The following is a 21411-nucleotide window of genomic DNA, read 5'->3' on the forward strand; positions in this document are numbered from 1 at the left end:
ATAAGAAAATGCTTTCTGGAATAGTAGGAACTTTCACAGGATGAAACTCTTAAAGAGGAATTTGGGTAAGATAGTCTGAGAATTTAGCTTAAATGGGAATAAATCTGAAGTCTGCGGATCAGAAATTTTAAACCTGCGTTGGTCTATTCTACTTCCATTTTTCTTCCTTTAAAAGCTTCCTAAACCCACTGTATTCTCTAATGATAACAGGTACCTGAATAATACCCAGCTTTTAATGCTGGAGAAGTTTCCCAGCAGGATCTAGGTGCCCCCTGCCATTTTGGAAAAAGAGAATATTACTTAGATACATAAGTGCCCTCTCCCAAATCCTATAAACATACATCTTAAACAAAACACATAACCACCTGGGGAAGTTTTCCAGCATTAAAATCTGGATGTGTCAAAAATACAAAGATCTCAGAAAAATAAGATATGATCACAAGATATACTCCCTGGAGACAAACATTGTCAAATTAGAATGACAGCCAGATTTGAAAACATAGTCCTTACGTATGAGTCATCACTTGCTATTGTTAGGGACATTGGGAAAGTGGGGAGAGGCTAAAATGGAAATGAATTTGAACAGATTTTACAATATGCACAAAGGTTTATGAAAAGGTAGCCTTTATGCCAGACGTGAGATATCACAATTCTTGTCCAAGATACTGAATTACAGTATGAGGTGAATAAAGTATCTTGAAATTCTACCAGCCTGATTAGATTATGATTTCCCTACTTTAAAAAGTGAGATATATGTGATTAATCTATAAATGATAGAATTAGGATGCTTATCCTTTTCAGTGCTTATCTCTTAATTTTCTAAAATGACTATCATAGTCATAATTAGAAAAAAAACATATTGGTAATTTTGAAACGTAAAAAATTACATTTAAAGAGGTAGATAGATGAGGGTGGCACATAAAGTCTTTATAGCTTTAACATTATATAATTTTAGAACGTATTTTTTAAAGGACTAAGTTTCTAAAAGTAATTTCAAAAGCCTACTGTAATTCTAATCAAACTCTCAACAATTTCTTTTTAAATTGACAAAGTAATTCTATAAGCAATCAAAAAGAATTGTTATTTTTTCCTAAAGGAAGAAGACTGATATGTGCACCAGTCATATATCAAAGTCCCATAAAACAGTATATTCTACTCACCAAGTTTTGAAGCTTTAAGAATTCTTCAATGTTCTTTGGAGGTTCTTGCATTTTCTAATGAAGTAAAATCAATATTGTTCATTAACATAAATTCAGGTTGTTTATATGATGCTTACACCTAATTTATTTCAGTACATTATGATACTGGACTTAAGTTATAATTTTCAGAGCTGTAAGATATTGTTAAATATTCACTTTTGTTAAGTCCTTGCACTTTGAAAAGGGACAGAGATCAACGTTTAAATTCGGAGCCCCCAAACCAAATTCTGTAAAATGCTTCCCTCTCATACACTGCTCCTGGAGAAAAGCTCCATATGAATCCTGATGAATATCCTCATTTCCAATTCCAACAAGAGTTCCAAGATATTTTGGGCTATCTTGGATGGTGTCTACAATAAATTCAGAGCCAGTAATATAATAACATTCTCCTCTTACTGATGGAATATTTTAAAAGGCACAGTAGTGACCTGGTGAAAATAATTTAAATCTTTGAATGTTTCAGTGTAGTAAGTAATAATCCCATTTTTGCTAGTAGTTTCTTTGTAAGTTGAAAATGTATTCTTTCATTAGACAAATTAATTTTAATCAAGACATCTTGCTACTCCTTGCCTTAGAGACTGTGTGCACATTCGTCCTTCTGCTTGGAATGCTCCCCTGCCCCAAACCCTCTCCCTCCAATTCATTCTTGGCCTATTTAACTCTTATTTCAAATATCAAATTAAAAGTTGCTTTCTCTAGGAAGCCCTCCTTGGCCCCCCCCAAAAGATTCTTTACGGTAACAACAGCAGATTTGTATCTCTATGAGGACAAACACTGTAGTGTAATCACTGCTGAAGTGTCAAAATTTCATGTAGTGACTGGCCAATGGTCAGTGCATAATTAAGTACTGTGATATGTATAAATTAATGAATAAATGAGTAGACGAATGTCAAAGAAATGTGTAAGTATTTTAAAAAATAATAAAACCATTTCTAGAGAATGAAAAACCAGTGAGAATAGGCAATAACAAGAATTCAGAATATCCTAATATAATACCCTAATGTTCTGATGATGACATGTCTGAAAAGATTGTATTATAGTTTAATTTACTAGAACATATTTCACATCAATAGATAAAATGATCAAGATTACAAATCACAAGACCATATTTTGCAAAAATAACTACACATTTGAGGTTGAATACAGTATTTCACTGTCTTAATACTGTTTAAAATATGTGATGAACATAAGTAAATATATAACAGATAATACAATAATAAAATAAAGGACATATGTGACAGTCATTATAAAAAAACAAGTGTACAGAAGCAAAGATGCACAGAGCTGTCAAGAAATTTTATGGAAAACACGGGCTCTAGGCCTAGCCAAATTGAGAAGAATAAGAAATAAGAGATGGTGTGCACAGAATGCTTAGAGACAAAAAAAATGTTCACAGTATAATCTTCAGGGATAGTGAGTACAGCAATTTCACTAGAAGAAAGCTATCAGTATATTTTGAAATGCACAGAATACAAAGGAGCCAATTCAAAACAATTTAAATGTTACCTTTTTTTCCCCTTTGTAATGGCTGTCAAACCACTTCTAGTACAAAGCCCTAAAAATACCCACATTTCAACTAAAGGGAATTAGAAAAAGGAATTGAAGGAGTGAAACTTGCATAGGAAAATTTCAGATAATTTCAATATACAATCCCAGAGTTCTATAGTGGGGAAGTTAAAAGGAGGTGAGGCATAAATTAAACAGACTTATGACCTTGGTAGGATGCAAAAGGATGCAAAAACACCGATGCTTCCATGGTAACAATATGAAAATCCCAGACCAAATAAAAATCTTACTTTTCTATGGGGTTAGTGAAAAGTGGTGGATGCCAGTAAGCAGGACTACATAGTTTGTGACAATTCAGAGTCCCTTGTTCAAAAAATAAGAATTTTAAGATGGTAACATCAGGCTATTAAACCTAGTATAGGGTCCTTCTAATCAGTAGGTCCTATGCAACTGCACAGCTTGCAAGCCCATGAAGCCGCCCTCCCTGTAAGCCTTGATGACCCGAAATCCAGAGAGGAGCATCTCCTTAAGTGAGCATAAAGCTGTGGCAGCTTCCTTACCCAACAGTGAGCTCTGTGCATACACTGAGGGAAGAGTTGGCCTGCCATGGCGCAGTAACTTCAAAGAGATAAAGAGAAATCAGCTGGGCCTCAAGAGTCACCATGAGCTGCGGAATTAACCAGAGTCTGAAAGATACCCAAATGAAAGAATAACTGACTCAACCAAACAATCCCTTCTCCGGCCCCCAAGTCTTACTTCTGAGTTTTGTTAGAAAAGTAGAAGAGGAGGGGCTGGAAAGATACAGAATTTATGTAAGCCAACACATTCTTATAGTACTTGGGTTCCAGAAGCCCAGACAGAATTGAGTACAAAGGTGAACCAATAATAGCTAAAACTTCATTCATACACCTGTACCAACTCAACATTGACAAGATATAACAGGTGGCTGTGAAGAGGGAGGTTGAAATTTGGGTTAGTCACAAGTTAACTCAATCTAATTAAAGCTGCAGCCAACCCTAAAGCCCAACTCAAATCTAGGAGTATTTAAAAAAAAAACCAAAATCAGCCTCTCACTTGAAGTACTAAGGAGAGAAAAAAGGCTTGCACTCTCAAAACTAAAACTAAAACTTCAGCCTCCATAATTTTTTCCACATAATATCTAATACACAATATAATTTCAAGACATACAAAGAAGGAAAATGGGATCCATAATCAAAAGAAAATGCAGTCAATACAAACCAAGTCACTGAGAATCCAGTGATTGTAATTAGCATCAAGGACTTAAAAACAGCTATTATAAATACATTAAAGATTTTAAAATATAGTTTGGATTATAGTGCATGAAGACATGGAGTATTTAAAGAGAAATAGAAATTCTAAAAAAGAAGCGAATGGGATTTCTAGAACCATGTAAATATGAAACATAAGAAAACTGTGTCTATATTAATATCAAAGTAGACTTTAAGACAAGGAGTATTACCAGATATAAATAAGGTTATTTCACACTGATAAAAGGTCACTTCATTAAGAAGTCATACCAATGCCAAATTCATTTGCATCTAATAAGAGCGCTTCAAAAGAAAGAGCAAACGTTGATAAACTAAAGGGAAATATGGGTGTTGGGCTGCACCTCACAGGCCTGAAAGCCTTGTAATTGCTCAGTTGCAAGACTGAAGAAAGAACCTGAAAACAGCGACAGAGACATCAATAGTTTAACAGATAGGAAATTACAACTCCAAAGGCCTGGAACCACACCTCACCTCCAACGTCAGAGAAGACACAGCAGCCATCTTTGCTACTACGGGAAAAGGAGGCTACTATTTATAGGGGCAATTAACATCAGGTTGGCTCATCAGTTACCGGGGAAACCGGCAGAGGCGGGTCCTTCACAGCCCCTCCGGTTAATGAGGGCAGATGTTTCTCTTTGATAAACTAGCAGGTGGAGCTGTTTTGGTCTAAGGATTAGAATAATAACTGGCTGGGGAAGGGGCTGGTTGAGCAGGGGATATATAAAGAGGAAGAGAGCAGCCATCTTGAGGGGCCTGATCATATAACAGGCAATAGATTTTAAAATCTCTTTGAGTAACTAATGAATCAAGTACACACACACACAAATCAGTAAGGAGATAAAAGATCTGAACAACATTATCAAGGAACTTAACCTAATTGACATTTATAGAATGATACCTGACAACTGTAGAATATACACAATCTTTTTTTTTTTTTTTTTTTGCGGTACGCAGGCCTCTCACTGTTGTGGCCTCTCCCGTTGCGGAGCCCAGGCTCCGGATGCGCAGGCTCAGCAGCCATGGCTCACGGGCCCAGCCGCTCCGCAGGATGTGGGATCTTCCTGGACCGGGTCATGAACCCGTGTCCCCTGCATCGGCAGATGGACTCTCAACCACTGCACCACCAGGGAAGCCCCACAATCTTTTTTTTTTAAATTTATTTATTTTATTTATTTTTGTCTGCGTTGGGACTTTGTTGCTGCGTGTGGGCTTTCTCTAGTTGCAGTGAGCAGGGGCTACTCTTCCTTCCGGTGCTCGGTCTTCTCACTGCGGTGGCTTCTCTTGTTGCGGAGCATGGGCTCTAGGGCACATGGGCTTCAGTAGCTGCAGCACGTGGGCTCAGTAGTTGCGGCACATGGGCTTAGTTGCTCCGAGGCATGTGGGATCTTCCCGGGCCAGGGCTCGAACCCGTGTCCCCTGCATTGGCAGGTGGATTCTTTTTTTTAAACATCTTTATTGGAGTATAATGGCTTTACAACGGTGTGTTAGTTTCTGCTTTATAACAAAGTGAATCTGTTATACGTATACATATATCCCCATATCTCTTCCCTCTTGCATCTCCCTCCCTCCAACCCTCCCTATCCCACCCCTCTAGGTGGTCACAAAGCACTGAGCTGATCTCCCTGTGCTATGCGGCTGCTTCCCACTAGCTATCTATTTTACATTTGGTAGTGTATATTTGTCCATGTCACTCTCTCATTTTGTCCCAGCTTACCCTTCCCCCTCCCCGTATCCTCAAGTCCATTCTTTAGTAGGTCTGCGTCTTTATTGCCGTCTTGCCCCTAGGTTCTTCATGACCTTTTTTTTTTTTTTAGATTCCATACATATGTGTTAGCATACGGTATTTGTTTTTCTCTTTCTAACTTACTTCACTCTGTATGACAGACTCTAGGTCCATCCACCTCACTACAAATAACTCAATTTCATTTCTTTTTATGGCTGAGTAATATTCCATTGTATATATGTGCCACATCTTCTTTATCCATTCATTTGTCGATGGACACTTAGGTTGCTTCCATGTCCTGGCTATTGTAAATAGAGCTGCAGTGAACATTGTGGTACATGACTCTTTTTGAGTTATGGTTTTCTCAGGGTTTATGCCCAGTAGCGGGATTGCTGGGTCATATGGTAGTTCTATTTTTAGTTTTATAAGGAACCTCCATACTGTTCTCCATAGTGGCTGTATCAATTTACATTCCCACCAACAGTGCAAGAGCATTCCCTTTTCTCCATACCCTCTCCAGCATTTATTGTTTGTAGATTTTTTAATGATGGCCATTCTGACCAGTGTGAGATGATATCTCATTATAGTTTTGATTTGCATTCGTCTAATATTAATGATGTTGAGCATCCTTCCATGTGTTTGTTGGCAATCTGTATATCTTCTTTGGAGAAATGTCTATTTAGGTCTGTCCATTTTTGGATTGGGCTGTTTGTTTTTTTGATATTGAGCTGCATGAGCTGCTTGTAAATTTTGGAGATTAATCCTTTGTCAGTTGCTTCATTTGCAAATATTTTCTCCCATTCTGAGGGTTGTCTTTTGGTCTTGTTTATGGTTTCCTTTGCTGTGCAAAAGCTTTGAAGTTTCATTAGGTCCCATTTGTTTATTTTTGTTTTTGTTTCCATTTCTCTAGGAGGTGGGTCAAAAAGGATCTTGCTGTGATATATGTCATAGAGTGTTGTGCCTATGTTTTCCTCTAAGAGTTTTGTAGTGTCTGGCCTTACATTTAGGTCTTTAATCCATTTTGAGTTTATTTTTGTGTATGGTGTTAGGGAGTGTTCCATTTTCATTCTTTTACATGTAGCTGTCCAGTTATCCCAGCACCACTTATTGAAGAGGCTGTCTTTTCTCCACTGTTATTCTTGTGGCAGGTGAATTCTTAACCACTGCACCACCAGGGAAGTCCCACAATCTTTTAAAGTAAGGGAACATGGAACCTTCACCAAGATGGACCTATGCTGTACCATAAGACAAGTCTCAAAGATTTCAAATAACTGAAATCATTCAGAGTGTGTTCTTTGACCACAATAGAAAATAGTAACAAAAAGACATTTAGGAAATCCTTGAATATTAAATAATCCATTTCTAGCTCAAAGAGGAAACAATAAGAAAAATTAGAAAGTTTTCTAACTGAATGATAATGAAAAATAACTAAAACACAATGTATTAAAATTTGTGGGATGCACCTAAATCTATGCTTAGAAGAAAACACAGTGCTTAGGAAGCTAAAAAAACTGAGAAGAATTTAAAAAATAAGTAGAAAAAGGAATAAAAAAGATATGAGCGGAAGTCAATGAAATAAAATATAAAACAAATAGAGAACTCAATAAACTGAAATCTGGTCTTTTAAGAGATAAAAAAATGATACTTTAATAGATTGAAGTTAAAAAAATGAAAAATTATAAATGATCAATACCAGGAATGATAAAGGGGATGTCATTAGGGAGTGTTCACACATTAAATGACTAAACGGCACATAATTTAAAACTTATGTCAATGAATTTGACAACCTAAATGAAATGGACAAATCCTTAAAAGAAAAAATTACCACAATTGAAAGATGATATAGTAACTTTCAAAAATAGAGGAGGGAATACTTCCTAAATCATTTTATAAAGCCAGAATAACTTTGATAATAGAATCTTACAAGATTACAAAAAAAAATTATAGACCAAATGTCCCTCAAGAAGATAGATATAAAAATCTTTAACAAATTACTACCAACTTGAAGCCAGTCAGATATGAAAAGGATATATCACACTCACGTGTAGTTTACCCCAGGAATTCCAAAATCAGTTATAAAATTTTACATTGTCTTTAATGTATCATCAGTGTTGAGTGGGATTCAAAGCTATGAGATTTTTGGTCATCTTTAATGTCTGAATTTTAAAATTCTATGTAATTGATGGTTTAAAACTTGTTTTTATTCATAATAATGACTTTTAAGACACATTATTCTAAAGATTCATAGAAGACTTGAGCATAAATATTTTACATTTAGGTATTTTAAATTCAAACCTAGTATTTTCAAAACACAATTCATGATCATTGCTTGAAACACAAGTCCTTACTCAGTAAATCTTGTTCTTATTTTTAATTATAAAGGTTTCACAATCATCCAGGTTTGAAGTCTGAATTATCTTAGACTCTTCCTTCTCCTTCCTTATCTCCTATATCCAGTTTATCACAATTCCTTTAAAAATACCTTTAATTATGCCTTCATTTACAGTTCCAATATTAATATAATAGTTATAATTATGGCTTGTTTTTTCCAAGTCATATGTGCAACTAATTTGTGTTTCTTAATCTTTTTGTTAAAGTAAAAAACACATACAGTAAACTGCACAGCTCTTAAGTGTATGGATTGATAATTTTTTTTACAAATCTGTACACCCCTATAACCAATGTACAAATCAAGATACAGAACATTGCTAGTAACCCAGAATAACGTCTCACTCTTTCCAGCCATTTGCCTCCCCAATATAAACAATATTCTACTTCTACCTCTCTAGATGTTTTGCCTATTTTTGAACTTCATTTGAACGGAATAATCAATATGCACACTTTCTACCTTCCTTCACTTGACACTGTGTCTATAAGATTCATCCATGTTGTTTCAACATATAGTAGTAATGTTTTTTCTTTGCTGTGTAATATTGTATTGTATAACATATACCAAAATTTAACCATTCTACTTTTGATGGACATTTGAGTCCTTTTCTGTTTGTGTAAATTATGTTGTATATTATTATATCAAGATAATAAGAAATCTTTTTTAATGTCTTTTGGTATACTTGATATAGAACTTGGAGTGGGATTGCTGGGTTGGCTTTAGTAGATATTGTCAAGTAGTTTTCCAAAGTGGTTGTCCCTATTTTCACTCTGAACAGAAGTGTATGAATGTTCCAGTAATTCCACATTCTTACTAAAGAATGTAGTATTCTTTAGTACTACTGTATATTTAGTATTGTCAATACTTTTAAATGTAGCAATTCTGGTGGGCATGTAGTTGTATCTTGTGATTTTAATTTGCATTTCCTTGATGAAAAATGATGCCAATCAACTGCTTGTTGGCAATCTGGATATATTCTTTTGTGAAGCAAATGTTCAAGTCTACTGCTCAATTTTTATTTGGGAGTTGGTATTCTTAACTGATTTTATTGATATTGATTTGATGGCATTTTTATTAATTTTTTTATTGTTATGATGTAGAGCTTTTGTCAGATAAGACAAAATAGTGTTCGCCATTTTAATGCTTTTTATTATGATGCTTTAATTTTAGTAAAGTCAATTATTTATGCATTTTTATCTTATCTAAGAAATTTTTAACCTACCCCAAAGTAAAAAGATGGTCTTTTATTTTACCTTCTAAATGTCATACTTCTTTACTTTCACATTTAAGTTTATGATCTACCTTGAATTGACTTTTGTGTTTTAGGTGAGGTAATAAATTGAGGGGTTTTTTTTTTCCACATGAATTTCCAGTTGATCCAGAACTAATTACTTTAAAAGACTGTGTTTCCTGCTACATTTCAGTACCACCTAGCCATATATTCAAGTGACTATATATGTCAGGATGTAGGCGTGTTTCTGGACACTCAGTTCTGTTCCCTTGGTGTAATTTTCTGTTCTTTTGACAATACCATACAGTTTCAATAACTGTACCTTTATTTTAAATCTTAATATGTTATAGTTTACATACTCCAGCTTTGTTTTCCTCTGAGTTGCTCATCACTATTTTTATCCTTTTACATTTCCCTTTAAGTTTTAGGAATCAGATTGTCAAATTCTGCAAAAACCTACTGGAACTTTGATTAGGATTAGAAGACATATATTGATCAATTTGAGTAACTAACATCTTTACAATGTTATATCTTTGAACACATGAAAATAGTGTATTTCTCCATTAATTTAGATTTTTAAAATTTTCCTTTGGTACTGTTTGTTACAGAACTTGGACACTCTTTCATTAGATTTATCCCAGGATACTTGATGATTTTTGTTCCTATCGTACAGTATGTTTTAAATGTTTAAACTGCAAATGTATTTTTAACATGTCCTTTTCTATTGTTTCTTCCTAGTAAATAGAAATATAAATGATTTTTCTATTTAAATCAGCTATATTGAGGTATAATTTACTACATAATTACTATGTAAAAAATTACCATTTTAAGTCACAGTTCAAAGAATTTTGAAAAATGCATACATCCATGTAACCTCCATTACAATTAAAATGTGTAATATTTAGATCACTCCCAAAATGTTTCCTTGTGCTACTTTATTGTTGATCCCTACAACTCCACACAAAAATATCCCACCACTGGCGTTAGGCAACACTGATCTGCTTTCTGTAACTACAGACTAGTTAGTTATAAATTAGCTTTGCCTGGTCTAGAATTTCATAAGAATGGAATCATAACAGTATGTACTCTTTTGTATCTGGCTTTTTTTGCTCAACATAAGTTCTCTGTGAAATATCCAAGATCACTACATATTATTGCTGAGTAGTATTCCATTTTTGTGTGTGTGTGTGTTTGTGTGTGTGTGTGTGTGTTTGTGTATATTGCCTTGTTTAAATATTTGATCTATTATGGGAAAAAGCTGCTATGAAAATTGCATACAAGTCTGTGGATACATTTTAATTCCTCTTAGGTGGCTACCAAAGGTAAATACCTTATGACAATTAAAGAAATTGAATTTGTAATGAAAAATCTCACAAAGAAAAACTCCAGACTCAAATAGCTTCACAAGTGTATTATATCAAAGATTTAAGGAAGCAATCACACAAATCTTACACAAAATCTTGCAGAAAATAAAGGAGAAGGGAACATGTTCTAATCATTTTATATTTGTTCTCCTATATGTAATATGTCTTTTTCCTCTGGCTGTTTTTAAAATATTATATTTATCACTGGTTTTCAGCAGTCAGTGGGGTTGCTTTCCTCCCTCCTTCCCTGTTCCTCCCTTCCCCTGGTCCTTCCTTTCTTAATTCTGTTTGGGTTTGCTGAATTTCTGAATGTGTTCATTTATAGTTTTCATCAATTTGGATAATTATCCATCATTATTTATTCAAATGTTTTTTTCTTCTGCCCATCTTTCCTTCTGGGACTCCAACTGCATCTATGTTAGATAGCTTGAGATTGTTCTACAGGTCACTGAGTCTGTTGGGTTTTTCTTCTTAGGCCATGCAGTGAGGCATGCAGGATTTTAATTCCCCGACCAGGCATCAAACCCATGCCCCCTGCATTGGAAGGGCACAGTCTTAACCACTGGAACACCAGGAAGTCCCCTGTTGGTTTTTTTTTCCCAACGTTTTTTTCTCTGTGCTTCAGTTTGGATAATTAATGTTGTTAAGTGCATCCAGTAAAGTCTTCGTTTCAGACTCTATTTTTTTCCTGGGTGCTATGTTGAAGCCCTAAGCCCCAATGTGACTGTGTTTGGAGATGGGGCCTTTGGGGAGGAAATTAAGTTTAAATGAGGTCATAAGGATGGGACCCTAGTCCAATAAGAGTGCTGTCCTTATAAGAAGAGGAAGAGACACCAGAAGGATCTTTCTCTCCATGCATGCACAAAGGCTATGTGAGGACACAGTGAGAAGGCAGCCATCTACAAGCCAGAAAGAGAAGTCTCAGCAGAAACCAACATGAATAGCACCTTAGTCTTGGACTTCAGGCCTCCACAACTGTGAGAAAACAAATTTTTGTTGTTTAAGTTACCAAGTCTGTGGTATTCTATTATGGCAGCTAGAGCAGACTAACATAGATGCAATTTCTCAAAATTGTTATAGAATCATTCAGATTGTCTATCTCCTCTTTCATCAGTTTGGTAAATTGTGTTTTTCAAGGAAAACAAAAAATGTCAAATACTTTGACATAAGTATTTGTTCTTAATATCCTCTTATTATTTTTACCATCTGTAGGATGTTTCCACTTTCACTCCTGCTATTTGAGTTTTCTCTTTTTACTCAGTCAGTCTAAGGATTTTCAATTTTATTAATCCTTTCAAAGAACTAATTTTGGCCTTGTTGCTTTCCTATAGTGCACATTTGTTTTCAGTTTCATTGATTTCTGATCTTATCTTCATTAGTGCCTTTATTCTACATATGTTTGGGAATTTCCCAATGGAAAAATCTGATCCTCTTATGAAGACAGTGAGCTTGAGCTTTATGTCACTGTTTTAAACTTTATTCTTCAATATGAACAGAAATCCTAGGCTTACTAGATATTTAAGGAATAGATGTAAAATTTCAAAAAAGATAAAAATTAAAAAATAGAAATCCATACAGATAACAAAATAAAATCTGAGAGGATACAGACAATGCGGGGAACAGAAGGAAACTTTTAAAACATCTTTAAGATTCTTAGAGAGATATGATAAGATAATGCATCTCTGAAACCAAAACAGCATTTTATGAGGTGAGAGAAAAGAAAATGAAGGTACAAATATAATGCTATAAATTAATTATTCAACAAAGTTTGTAGGGGGAAAATAGCTGAAGAAATCTTCTGGAAACTAGAATAAAAAATGTTAAAGAAAAGAATCAGAGGAAAAAAGATAAGAACTTAGATTATTATTTCCGGAAAGTGACTTTCAACCTAGAAATTTAAATATAGACAGCCCATCAATTAAGTACGTGGCATATTTCAGATCTGCAAGCCAGTTTAAAAAAAAAAAAATCACCATTTCTCCCTGTATTAGTTTCACATCACTGCTGTAACAAATTACCAAAAACTTAGTTGCTTAAATCAACACAGGCTTACTTATCTCACAGCCCTGCATTTTAGAAGCCTGAATGGATCTGCAGAGCTACAGTACTCCTTCTGGAAGCTCTAGGGGAGAATTTGCTTCCTTGCTTGTTCCAGCTTCTAGGAATCCCCTACATTGCTTTGCTCCTTAGCTCCTTCTTCAAAACTCAAAGCCAGTAGTGTAGCATCTTCTTCCCTTTCTGACCTCTTATCTCTCTCTTATAGGGATGCTTGTGATTATGTTGGACCCACCTAGATAATCCAGCAATTTCCTCATTGCAGGATCCTTAACTTAATCACATACACAAAGTCCCTTCTGCCATATAAGAAAACATATTCATAGGATCTGGAGATTAGGGTGTGGACATCTTTGGCAGGGATCGGGGGGGCGGTTATTATCTGTCTATAACATTTACCTTTTCTCAGGAAGCTACTAGAGGATATGTTTCATAAAAACAAAGGATTCTATAAAGAAAAAGGAATCAAGGAATCCAACACAGGAGAGCATTATCGGATTGGTAAAAGAGACCAATACTGAATGAACTAGAGGTTGAAATGCTCTAGAGGGAATAGCTGGAAGGAAAAAAAAATCTTCTAGATTAATTGATGTGTTTGAATGTAATGTTTTATCACTTTGGCAGAGTTTCTGAGGACAGATTATTAATAAGTACAATAAAAATATGACAATTAAGACAAAGGAAGATAAAAGCCTGTATTAAAAGTTAATGTGGAGGGAGACCTTCAAGATTGCGGAGGAGTAAGACGTGGAGATTACCTTCCTCCCAACAAATACATCAGAAATACATCTACATGTGGAACAACTCCTACAGAACACCTACTGAACACTGGCAGAAGACCTCAGACTTCCCAAAAGGCAAGAAACTCCCCACGTACCTGAGTAAGGCAAAAGAAAAAAGGAAAAACAGAGATGAAAGAATAGGGATGGGACATGCACCTCTGGGAGAGAGCTGTGAAGGAGGAAAAGTTTCCACATACTAGGAAGCCCCTTCACTTCCACACAGAGCATCGCTGCTGACCAGCAATCAACAGCCTGAGACGCTTGTCTGCTCACCCACTAGTCGGGAAGGGGGCTGGGAGCTGAGGCTCGGGCTTCGGAGTTCAGATCCCAGGGAGAGGACTGAGGTTGGCTGTGTGAACAGAGCCCGAAGGGGGCTAGTGTGCTACAGCTAGCTAGGAGGGAGTCCGGGAAAAAGTTTGGAACTGCCTAAGAGGCAAGAGACCATTGTTTCGGGGTGCGTGAGGAGAGGGGATTCAGAGCACCACCTAAACGAGCTCTAGAGATGCGCGTGAGCCGCGACTATCAGCGCAGACAACAGAGATGGGCATGAGATGCTAAGGCTGCTGCTGCAGCAACCAGGAAGGCTATGTGCAAGCACAGGTCACTATCCATGCCTCCCCTCCCAGGAGCTTGTGTATCCTGCCACTGCCAGGGTGCCGCGAACCAGGGAAAATTTCCCCAGGAAAACACATGGCTTGCCTCAGGCTGTTGCAACGTCACATGGCCTCTGCGGCTGCAGGCTCACCCTGCATTCTGTACCCCTCTCTCCCCCAGGCCTGAGTGAGCCAGAACCCCCTAATCAGCTGTTACTTTAACCCCATCCTGTCTGGGTGGGAACAGGCAACCTACACTCAGAGGTGGGGCCAAATTCACAGCTGAACCCCAGAAGCTGTGTGAACAAAGAAGAAAAAGGGAAATTTTCCCCAGCCTTAGGAGCAGCGGACTAAATCTCCACAATCAACTTGATGTACCTGCATCCCTGTAATACCTGAATAGACAACGAATCATCCCAAAATTGAGGTGGTAGATTTTGGGAGCAACTGTAGACTTGAGGTTTGCTTTCTGCAAATCTAATTTGTTTCTGGTTTTATGTTTATCTTAGTTTAGTATTTAGAGTTTATTATCAATGGTAGATTTGTTCATTGATTTGGTGGCTGTCTTCCTTTTTTTAATATATATAGATATATATTTTTTTCGTTTTTCTCTTTCTGTGCGTGTGTATATGTATGCTTCCTTGTGTGATTTTGTCTGTTTAGCTTTGCTTTTACCATTTGTCCTAGGGTTCTATCTGTCCTTTTTTTTTTTTTTTTTTTTTTTTTGCGGTACGCGGGCCTCTCACTGTTGTGGCCTCTCCCGTCGCGGAGCACAGGCTCCGGATGCGCAGGCTCAGCGGCCATGGCTCACGGGCCCAGCCGCTCCGCGGCACGTGGGATCTTCCCAGACCGGGGCACGAACCCGTGTCCCCTGCATCGGCAGGCAGACTCTCAACCACTGCGCCACCAGGGAAGCCCTGTCCTTTTTTTTTTGTATAGTTTTTAGCACTTGTTATCATTGGCGGATTTGTTTTTTGGTTAACTTGTTCTCTTCTTTATTTGTTTCTTTTATTACTTTTTATTTTTTTTTAATTTTAAATAATTTTTAAATTTTTTATTTTAACAACTTTATTTTATTTTTTTATTTTTTTCTCCCTTGCTTCTGAGCCATGTGGCTGACAGGGTCTTGGTGCTCTGGCCGAGCGTCAAGCCTGTGCCTCTGAGGTGAGAGAGCCAAGTTCAGGACATTGGTCCACAAGAGACCTCCAGCTCCATGTAATATCAAAGGGCGAAAGCTCTCCCAGAGATCTGCAACTCAACACTAAGACCCAGCTCCACTCAATGACCAGCAAACCACAGTGCTGGACACCCTCTGACAAACAACTAGCAAAACAGGAACACAACCAAACCCATTAGCAGAGAGGCTGCCTAAATTCATAATAAGGTCAGAGGCACCACAAAACACACCCCTGGACATGGTCCTTCCCACCAGAAAGACAAGATCCAGCCTCATCCACCAGAACACAGGCACCAGTCCCATCCACCAGGAAGCCTACACAACCCACTGAACCAACCTTAGACACTGGGGGCAGTCACCAAAAACAACGGGAACTACAAACCTGCAGCCTGCAGAAAGGAGATCCCAAACACAGTAAGCTAAGCAAAATGAGAAGATAGAGAAACACAGAGCAGATGAAGGAGCAAAGTAAAAACGCAAGAGACCAAACAAATGAAAAGGAAATAGGCAGTCTACCTGAAAAAGAATTCAGAGTAATGATAGTAAAGATGATCCAAAATCTTGGAAACAGAATGAAGAAAATACAAAAAACGTTTAACAAGGACCTAGAAGAACTAAAGAGCAAATAAAGAATGATGAACAACACAATAAATGAAATTAAAAATTCTCTAGAAGGATTCAATAGCAGAATAACTGAGGCAGAAGAACAGATAAGTGACCTGGAGATAAAATAGTGGAAATAACTACTGCAGAGCAGAATAAAGAAAAAAGAATGAAAAGAAATGGGGACAGTCTCAGAGACCTCTGGGACAACATTAAACACACCAACATTCCAATTATAGGGGTCTCAGAAGAAAAAGAGAAAAAGAAAGGGACTGAGAAAATATTTCAAGAGATTATATTTGAAAACTTCCCTAACATGGGAAAGGAAATACTCAATCAAGTACAGAAGGCGCAGAGAGTCCCATACAGGATAAATCCAAGGAGAAACATGCCAAGAAACATATTAGTCAAACAATCAAAAATTAAATACAAAGAAAAAATATTAAAAGCAGCAAGGGAGCGGAACAAATAACATACAAGGGAATCCCCATAAGGTTAACAGCTGATCTTTCAGCAGAAACTCTGCAAGCAAGAAGGGAGTGGCAGGACATATTTAAAGTGATGAAAGGGAAAAACCTACAACCAAGATTACTCTACCCAGCAAGGATCTCATTCAGATTCAACGGAGAAATTAAAACCTTTATAGACAAGTAAAAACTAAGAGAACTCAGCACCACCAAACCAGCTTTACAACAAATGCTAAAGGAACTTCTCTAGGCAGAAAACACAACAGAAAGAAAAGACCTACATAATAAACCCCAAACAATTAAGAAAATGGTAATAGAAACATACATATCGAAAACTACCTTAAACATAAATGGATTAAATGCTCCAACCAAAAGACATAGACTGGCTGAATGGATACAAAAACAAGACCCATATATATGCTGTTTATAAGAGATGAACTTCGGACCTAGGGACACATACAGACTGAAAATGAGGGGATAGAAAAAGATATTCCCATGCAAATGAAATCAAAAGAAAGCTGGATTAGAAATTCTCATATCAGAAAAAATAGACTTTAAAATAATGACTATTACACGAGACAAAGAAGGACACTACATAATGATCAAGGGATCAATCCAAGAAGAAGATATAACAATTGTAAATATTTATGCACCCAACATAGGAGCACCTCAATACATAAGGCAACTGCTAACAGCCATATAAGAGGAAATCAACAGTAACACAATCATAGTAAGGGACTTTAACACCCCACTTTCACCAGTGGACAAATCATTCAAAATGAAAGTAAATAAGGAAACAGAAGCTTTAAATGACACATTAGACAAGATGGACTTAATTGATATTTATAGGACATTCCATCCAAAAACAACAGAATACACTTTCTTCTCAAGTGCTCATGGAACATTCTCCAGGATAGATTATATCTTGAGTCACAATTCAAGCCTTGGTAAATTTAAGAAAATTGAAATCATATCAAGTATCTTTTCTGACCACAACGCTATGAGACTAGGTATCAACTACAGGAAAAAATCTGTAAAAAATACAAACACATGGAGGCTGAACAACATGCCCCTAAATAACCAAGGGATCACTGAAGAAATCAAAGAGGAAATGAAAATATACCTAGAAACAAATGACAGTGAAAACACGATGACCCAAAACCTATGGGATGCAGTAAAAGCAATTCTAAGAGGGAAGTTTACAGCAATAAAATCCTATCTAAAGAAACAAGAAACATCTCAAATAAACAACCTAACCTTACACCTAAAGCAATTAGAGATAGAAGAACAAAAAAAGCATAAAGTTAGCAGAAGGAAAGAAATCATGAAGATCAGCTCAGAAATAAATCAAAAAGAAATGAAGGAAACAATAGCAAAGATCAATAAAACTAAAAGCTGATTCTTTGAGAATATAAACAAAATTAATAAACCATTAGCCAGACTCATCAAGAAAAAGGAGAGAAGTTCAAAGCAATGAATTAGAAATGAAAAAGAAGAAGTAACAACTGACACTGCAGATATACAAAGGATCATGACAGATTACTACAAGCAACTATATGCCAATAAAATGGACAACCTGGAAGAAGTGGACAAATTCTTAGAAAAGCACAACCTTCTGAGACTGAACCAGGAAGAAATAGAAAATATAAACAGACCAATCACAATAACTGAAATTGAAACTCTGATTAAAAATCTTCCAATAAACAAAAGCCCAGGATCAGATGGCTTCACAGGTGAATTCTATCATTTAGAGAAGAGCTAACACATATCATTCTCAAACTCTTCCAAAATATAGCAGAGGGAGGAACATTCCCAAAGTCATTCTACGAGGCCACCATCACCCCAAATCCAAAACCAGACAAAGATGTCCCCAAAAAAGAAAACTACAGGCCAATATCACTGATGAGCATAGATGCAAATATTCTCAACAAAATACTAGCAAACAGAAACTATAGCACATTAAAAGGATCATACACCATGATCAAGTGGGGTTCTTCCCCGGAATGCAAGGATTCTTCAATATATGCAGATCAATCAATGTGATACTCCATATTAACAAACTGAAGAAGAAAAACCATATGATCATCTCAATAGATGCAGAAAAAGCTTTTGATAAAATTCAACACCCATTTATGATAAAAACTCTACAGAAAGCAGGCCCAGAGGGAACTTACCTCAACATAATAAAGACCATATATGACAAACCCACAGCCAGCATCATTCTCAATGGTGAAAAACTTAAGCCATTTCCTCTAAGATCAGGAACAAGACAAGGCTGTCCACTCTCACCAGTATTATTCAACATAGTTTTGGAAGTTTTTGCTACAGAAATCAGAGAAGAAAAAGAAATAAAAGGAATCCAAATTGGAAAAGAAGTAAAGCTGTCACTGTTTGCAGATGACATGATACTATACATAGAGAATCCTAAAGATGCTTCCAGAAGACTAGTAGAGCTAGTCAATGAATTTGGTGAAGTAGGAGGATACAAAATTAATGCACAGGAATTCCTATACACTAATGATGAAAAATCTGAAAGAGAAATTAAGAAAACACTTTCATTTACCATTGCAACAAAAAGAATAAAATACCTAGGTATAAACTGACCTAAGGAGACAAAAGACTTGTATGCAGAAAACTATAAGACACTGATGTAAGGATTTAAAGATGATACAAACAGATGGAGAGGTATACCATGTTCTTGGATTGGAAAAATCAATATTGTGAAAATGAGTATACTACCCAAAGCAATCTACAGATTCAATGCAATCTCTATCAAACTACCAATGACATTTTTCACAGAACTAGAACGAAAAAATTCACAATTTGTATGGAAACACAAAAGACCCCAAATAGCCAAAGCAATCCTGAGAAAGAAAAACGGAGCTGGAGGAATCAGGTTCCCTGACTTCAGACTATACTACAAAGCTACAGTAATCAAGATAGTATGGCACTGGCACAAAAACAGAAATATAGACCACTGGAATAGGATAGAAAGCCCAGAGTTAAACCCACACACATGTAGTCACCTTATTTTTGATAAAGGAGGCAAGAATATACAATGGAGAAAAGACAGCCTCTTCAATAAGTGGTGGTGGGAAAACTGGACAGCTGCATGTAAAAGAATGAAATTAGAACACTCTCTAACACCATACACAAAAATAAACTCAAAATGGATTAAAGACCTAAATGTAAGGCCAGACACTATAAAACTCTTAGAGGAAAACAGAGGCAGAAAACTCTATGACATATATCACAGCAAGATCCTTTTTGACCCACGTCCTAGAGAAATGGAAATAAAAACAAAAATAAACAAATGGTACCTGATGAAACTTCAAAGCTTTTGCACAGCAAAGGAAACCATAAACAAGACCAAAAGACAACCCTCAGAATGGGAGAAAATATTTGCAAATGAAGCAACTGACAAAGGATTAATCTCTAAAATTTACAAGCAGCTCATGCAGCTCAATATCAAAAAACCAAAAAACCTAATCCAAAAATGGGCAGAAGACCTAAATAGACATTTCTCCAAAGAAGATATACAGATTGCCAACAAACACATGAAAGGATGCTCAACATCACCAGTCATTAGAGAAATGAAAATCAAAACTAAAATGAGGTATCACCTCACACCAGTCAGAATGGCCATCATCAATATATCTACAAACAATAAATACTGGAGAGGGTGTGGAGAAAAGGGAACCTTCTTGCACTGTTGGAGGGAATGTAAATTGATACAGCCACTATGGAGAACAGTATGGAGGTTCCTTATAAAACTAAAAATAGAACTACCATATGACTCAGCAATCCCACTACTGGGCATATACCCTTAGAAAACCATAATTGAAAAAGAGTTACATACCACGTTGTTCATTGAAGTTCTATTTACAATAGCCAGGACATGGAAGCCACCTAAGTGTCCATTGACAGGTGAATAGATAAAGTAGATGTGGCACATATATACAATGGAATATTACTCAGCCATAAAAAGAAATGAAATTGAGTTATTCGTAGTGAGGTGGATGGACCTAGAGTCTGTCATACAGAGTGAAGTAAGTTAGAAAGAGAAAAACAAATACCGTACGCTAACACATATATATGGAATCTAAAAAAAAAAAAAATGGTTCGGAAGAACCTTGGGGCAGGACAGGAATAAAGACGCAGATGTAGAGAATGGACTTGAGGACATGGGGAGGGGGAAGGGTAAGTTGGGATGAAATGAGAGAGTGGCATGGACATATATACGCTACCAAATGTAAAATAGATAGCTAGTGGGAAGCAGGCACATAGCACAGGGAGATCAGTCGGTGCTTTGTGACCACCTAGAGGGGTGGAATTGGGAGGGTGGGAAGGAAACGTGAGGGGGAGGAGATATGGGGATATATGTATATGTATAGCTGATTCACTGTGTTATAATGCAGAAACTAACACACCGTTGTAAAGCAATTATACTCCAATAAATATGTTAAAGAAAAAAAAGAGACTGCCAAAAAAATGTTAATGTGATCATATGTGGCTCACGCTTGAATAATATTTACAAATGTTAATTTAAACAAAAACTTTGATACTACAGTATTGAGAAATGAGGAGATAAGAGTGTGTAGGGGTAGGCAGAGAAGGAATGTTCACACTCTTGGGCGTGGTGTTATAAAACAGCTTTATCACTGCCTTCTCTCAGAAAGTGAAAAATCAAGAAATTGCAGTATATTTTGACATATGGAGTAAATAACAGAAGTATCTAAAATACTTGAAAGAATTTTCCTTTGAAGAAAAGAATTGAGATAAGAGGAGGGGTTGGGGACTACAGGGTGTTGGTTAAAAACTTAGAATGTGGCAAACTGTTACTGCTCACCAATACCTGTATGTTTCTCTACACTTCTGCGGCTCCCTTGCAGTTAGAGGGGAACTTGGATTAAATTCTGGCCAATGAAATGTAGGCAAAGTGACATACACCATTTTTAGGGCTGACTTCTAAAATTTTTGTGTGATTCACTGTGCTTTCTTTCTTGACAGGTTAGCTGTGGCTCCAAGTTGTA

At 36.5% G+C, this 21411-nt stretch overlaps 1 protein-coding gene across 1 annotated transcript in view; it reads right to left on the minus strand.

Moving 5' to 3' along the window:
- The window catches only part of FAM227B (family with sequence similarity 227 member B), a gene marked incomplete at its 3' end in the record, with an annotated part of 266307 nt that overhangs the window by 243288 nt on the left and 1608 nt on the right, over positions 1–21411 (minus strand). The window contains exon 2 of the mRNA XM_082860879.1: positions 1161–1214. Within this exon, the coding sequence (XP_082717005.1) occupies positions 1161–1211 (51 nt within the window). The 5' untranslated portion in view covers positions 1212–1214. The remainder of the gene's footprint in view (positions 1–1160; positions 1215–21411) is intronic.

The sequence above is a fragment of the Leucopleurus acutus genome (assembly GCF_964270905.1).
Source record: "Leucopleurus acutus genome assembly, chromosome: 1".
In the NCBI taxonomy this organism is placed as follows: domain Eukaryota; kingdom Metazoa; phylum Chordata; class Mammalia; order Artiodactyla; family Delphinidae; genus Leucopleurus; species Leucopleurus acutus.